This window comes from Didymella exigua (assembly GCF_010094145.1).
Source record: "Didymella exigua CBS 183.55 unplaced genomic scaffold M421scaffold_6, whole genome shotgun sequence".
Taxonomy (NCBI): Eukaryota; Fungi; Ascomycota; class Dothideomycetes; order Pleosporales; family Didymellaceae; genus Didymella; species Didymella exigua.
Genome location: NW_022984780.1, coordinates 1,168,168 through 1,173,292, shown reverse-complemented (window position 1 = coordinate 1,173,292; position 5,125 = coordinate 1,168,168). Strand labels below are relative to the sequence as shown.

The window sequence follows — 5,125 nt, the reverse complement described above, 5'->3', positions numbered from 1 at the left end:
TGCAGAATCTTGCCCTAAGAAAAATCCTAGGAACCTTTAGGACCTCTCCTATAGCACCACAGGAGACAGAGGCAGCACTTCCTCCCCCTGCTATAAGACTGAATACTGCTCTAAGAAAGTACGCCTTTAGAGCTAGAAAGCTACCTAAAAACTACCCTGTTTACATTATAATTAAGACTCTAAAAGCTACTCTATAGTTATAAAGAGAAGACTTAGAGTCTAGTATAGAACAAGAGGAAGAAGCTGCTCTCCTAAGGCTAAGAACAGGCCCACCTACTTAGCTTATACAAATTATACAATTAATACAAAACGCTACTCCTAGCAAAGAAGAAGAAAAACTGCAGGACTACTATTTCTACCCCTAGAATAAGACTATATTATACACAGCAGAGATCTCTAAACTCTCTAAAGAAGAAGAAGCAGAGCAACACAAAAAGCAAATGCTACAGAGACTAGGAGACAACCTACTTGCTATCTATACAGACGCCTCTTCTATTAAGAAAGGCACAGGAATAGGAATAGGAGTTACTGCTCTAGACTATAAACAGCAGGCCAAAGAAATCTACTCTACTAAATATAATATTGGCAAAGGCTAGATTGTATACAATAGAGAGCTAGAAGGCATAACAAGAGCCTTTAAGTTTACAGCTTCTATAGCTACAGCAACACAAGAGATCTAAGTCTTTGCAGACAACTAGGCAGCTATTCTAAGGCTAAAGACTCCTTCTAATAACCCTAGACAAGCTTGGCAAATCTGCTGCACAAACGCAGCAAAGGCAATTAACAGCAAAGGCGCAATAATTAGCCTACACTAGACCCTAGGACACCTAGATATTACAGGAAACGAAAAAGCAGACGTCTTGGCAAAACAAGCTACAAAACAGCAACTAGCATCTAATACTACAAGCCTTGCAATGACAGGTATTAGGATTAAAGCTATTGCAAGACAAGAGTGGCAACAGAAACTCCAAGCCTACTCCACAAAAGCAAAGCTTAAAAATCCTAGCACCTACGCAGCAAGATTCTTGCTAAAACTAACAAGCAAGATAACACTGCTAAAAAACACTAGAAGAGAAATTGCAAGCGCATACTACCAGCTAAAGCTGGGACATGGATACAATAAAGCATATCTATATAATATACAAAAAACAGAAAGCTCTAAATGCAGCTGTGGATATACACAAACACCTCAACACCTACTACTTAGCTGTAGAAACTACAGAGAAGCAAGAAAGAAAATAAAGAGCAGCCTACAGGAGACAAGACTTACAATGTCCCTTCTCCTAGACACAAACAGGGGAATCTAAGCTACACTAGCTTTTATTCAAGAAACTAAAGTAGGCACACGCAAGTAGTACCTACAGCAAACAACAGACAACTAATTTCCTTGGTTTATAACTAGAGCACAGGCTCTCACTATATGTCTACGAACCTATATATACTATTCCCTTACACAGAGAAAACTTGTAAATTACTAGAGCAGCCTCACTGCTCTCGTCCTATATAGTCTTAGACTCACACAGGACGTTAAACCAATCAATCAATCAATCAATCAAGGCAGCCTATTTCCTCCTATATTAACACTATATTATAAGCTATCTGTTAAGCGCCCTTTGCTAACTGTTTAACCTGCTTATCTAACAAACTTGCTAGAGACCCTTAAAAGATTTAAATCTACTTTTAAATTAGAGTTAACTGCTCCTCTACTTTGTAAGCAGTGCATGTGTCTTTAGCTCCTAGGCAATGTTGCTAGGTTTTGGTGGCGTTGGCGTGCGCAGGCGCATATCAAGCTTTAATAACACCACCTCTAGGTTGTGTAGGACTAGTCCAGCACCTCTAAAGCCTGCGCGAACGTTCTCTCTAGTAAACGCCTTACTAAACACTAATTTAAAGGCTAGCAGGAAGGTTTCCTTATTAATATAGTAGATGTAACTACGTGCTAAGGCTGAAACCTTGTCGCTATACAAGCGCTTTAGTGGCGAGAAGCAGGCGACGTCAAGTGGCTGCAACAGGTGCGACAAGTGCGGGGGCATACAGAGAGTGATTATCTTCTTCTCTCTGCAGAGATCTTGGAAAGCCACTAAGCAGTGGCTCTTATAGCTATTAATAATAAGTAGCTAGTAGACCCTAAATAGCTTTGCATGCGTATTAAAGTAGTAGAGCTAGGCAAGCACTAGATTTTTGTTAGTCTAGCTAGTAGGACTAATATTAATAACCTAGTCCTGTAGGAGGTCCTTAGTAAACTAGTTAGAGATAAGAACCTTGCCTATAAGGATAAGGAATAGTAGGATAACCTTCCCTATTAACCTAATGCCTTATACTAAGGTAACCTACTTACAATTGCTAGGTTAGATCTTCTTCTGCTTCCTAGGCTTCTCTAAGCCTGTTACTACTAGCTTTAACAAGATCTTGCCTATTAGGAAGCTAGACTTATTAAAGTTGTACACATCCTTGTCTATAATACTATACTTCGCCTTTATAGACTAAACAAGCGTGAACTAGGGCTGGATAACTGCTGGGTCCTCGCAGGCAGCCCGCTGGCGATCGTATAGGCGGGTCCACCGCTTCTAGAGCTCTAGTGTACGCTTTACTAAGTTGTCAACCTAGTTCTTGCTAACAGGCTTTGCGCCGCGCTCTCTTAGCAGTTTATCTGCCATATCTTGTACGTCTGCCTTTAAGGAGGGTAGGCCACGCGCAGATTCCTTAAGTATACGTAGTATAACTGCCTCCTCTTCTAACTTTGTAAGGCGCTTTGCATTTAGCTCACAGTCGCGTTAAGAGCGTGTTCTGTTGTGTTAGCGTTAGATTGTTTGTTTAGGCACTTTGTAGACTTTCTCAGCGCGTTAGATACTTTAAATTTAGTTTCTTAAGATATTAGATATAGCAAGCTGTACATTAGCTTTAGTATAGAGTGTAGGAGCTTGTTGTGGTTGAGACATTACGCGCTGTTGTTGCGCCGGCGTTCTGGCAGCGAGAGTGCGGCGCTCGGTTGGGTGCGGCGCTCGCTTGTGAAACACGTTATGCCTTTTACAAGCGAATTTACAGCCTATAGAAGAGGAGAGATTAGTAATTCTATGTGCCTTTGTATGCGCTTATAAATAAGTATTAATTGCGCCTCTACCTCCTTTATAGTAGCTAGTGTTTTGGACTCCTACAGGGTGGTCTCTAATAGTGCAGGTGTTCGCGTACAAAGCACCACATTAAGCTTTAATAGCACCTGCTCTAGGTTGTAAGGAACTAAGCTAGCGCCTTGAAAGCTTTCTAAGATGTTCTTCTTTGTAATTGCCTTGTTAAAGGCAATATAGAAGGCTAGTAAGAAGGTCTCTTTCTTAACTTGTGTGATAGAGTACCTTGCCTAGCTGTTAATCTTAGCAGAGTACGCGCGCTTTAAAGGGGCAAAACAGCCTACGTCAAGCAGCTGCAACAGGTGCGACAAGTAAGGAGGCATACAGAGAGTAATAATCTTCTGTTCCTCACAGTACTTAAGGAATTAGTAACTGTTGTGGCTCTTATAGCTGTCTATAATTAGCAGACAGTACACGCTAATAGTACGCTCCTTTGTATGCGCGTTAAAGTGCTTCAACCACTTCAGGCCAAGCTTATTAGTTATCTAGCTGTTAGCGCTAGTCTTAATTACCTAGTTGCGAGGTAGTCCTAGATACTAGCTTGTTATAAGGACCTTGCCACCAAAGATAATAAAGGGTGGGATGGCCTATCTGCCAGCGCAGATGCCCTAGATAATTGTGACCTAGTTACAGTTGCCTAGCTGTATCTTCTTAGGATTGCTTTGCATCTTAGAGCCTGTAAAGACTATTTAAGCAGCAATTATGCCTATTATAAAGCTAGACTTATTAAAGTTGTGTATGTCTTTATCTAGGATCCTGTACTTCTTCTTTGTTCTTCTTACTAGCTTAAACTAGGGCTCTATAACGCGTGTGTCTTTGTTTAGGGCTTGTTAATAATTGTATAGATAGCTACATTGAAGTTTGACTTCCTTAGTACGCGTTCTGAACCTGTCTACCCAGTTCTTGCCAACAGGTCCTTTACCGCGCGCAGCGAGCAGATTGTTGGCCATTTCTTCTACCATAGTCCTTGTAGGGCCTATCCCTTGCTCATCTAGCTCTAGTATACGTGTAACTATTGCGTCCTCTTCTGTCTTCTTAGGCTTCTTTAAGTTAGCTTTACAGTTACGTTGTGTGTGTTTTCTAGCGTGTTAGTCTCTTAGGGTTAATTCAGGAACATTGAACGCTCTAGACACGTGTTTTGTACTATTAGACACAGTAGTATTTGTAGCCTGGATTACAAGGTAAAGTATGCCTTTATTGTAGATTAATTGCGTGTTGTGTTGTGGTGGCATCTTTGTAACAGATGTAATAGTCGCAAAGTTCGTAGGGCCGCGCGACTCAGTGGTGGTGCGCGGCTCGGTGGTGAAACACGTTATAGTAAGTACTAACGTAAATACTTAGCGAGTGAGCCATCGAAGCGAGTGAGCCACCCCACCAAATTTCTATACCCTACAACTATAAATCGACTATGGCTCCACCAAACATAGCCCAACACGCTTCTTGTAAGACTGATATACACCTTGCAATCTTAGCTCTTAATGCAAATCAAATTCAGACTAAAAGGCGTGCTGCAGTAACGTTTAAAGTCTCTCGCGCTACCCTCCACCACCAACACACTAGCAAACCTGCTAGACATGATTGCCAGCCCAACTTAAAGAAGCTTACTAAGCAAGAGGAGGAGGTAATAGTAAAGCATATACTGGATCTAGATACACGTGGGTTTTCGCCTACGTACGCAGCTGTACGTGATATGGCTGATAAGCTACTCTTAGCGCGTGGTAGCTCTCCTGTAGGCAGAGACTGGCTAAGCAACTTTGTCAAGCGTACGGACAGTCTTAGGACGCGTTTCAATCGAGCATACGATAGGCAGAGAGCTCTATGCGAGGATCTAGCTCTAATTAGGAGCTGGTTTGAGCTTGTAGAGGAGACAAAGGCTAAGTACGGCATCTGCGATAATGACGTGTACAACTTTAACAAGGCTAGCTTTATGATAGGCAAAATTACAACTTAACTTGTTGTAACAGGGTTAGAAAGAAGAGGCAGGCCTAAGGCTATTCAGC

The 5,125-nt window shown here is 41.7% G+C and overlaps 2 protein-coding genes across 2 annotated transcripts; one reads left to right on the top strand and one right to left on the bottom strand.

Moving 5' to 3' along the window:
• Positions 1 to 1,028: 1,028 nt before the first annotated feature.
• On the top strand, positions 1,029 to 1,556 carry M421DRAFT_409215 (uncharacterized protein; the record flags this gene model as incomplete). The annotated part of the gene is made up of 1 exon (XM_033590367.1): positions 1,029 to 1,556. A coding segment is annotated over one exon (279 nt), but the record flags the coding sequence as incomplete, so codon positions are not given.
• A 792-nt stretch (positions 1,557 to 2,348) lies between these two features.
• On the bottom strand, positions 2,349 to 4,210 carry M421DRAFT_56807 (uncharacterized protein; the record flags this gene model as incomplete). The annotated part of the gene is made up of 2 exons (XM_033595442.1): positions 2,349 to 2,483; positions 3,992 to 4,210. Coding segments are annotated over 2 exons (354 nt in total), but the record flags the coding sequence as incomplete, so codon positions are not given.
• Positions 4,211 to 5,125: the final 915 nt, after the last annotated feature.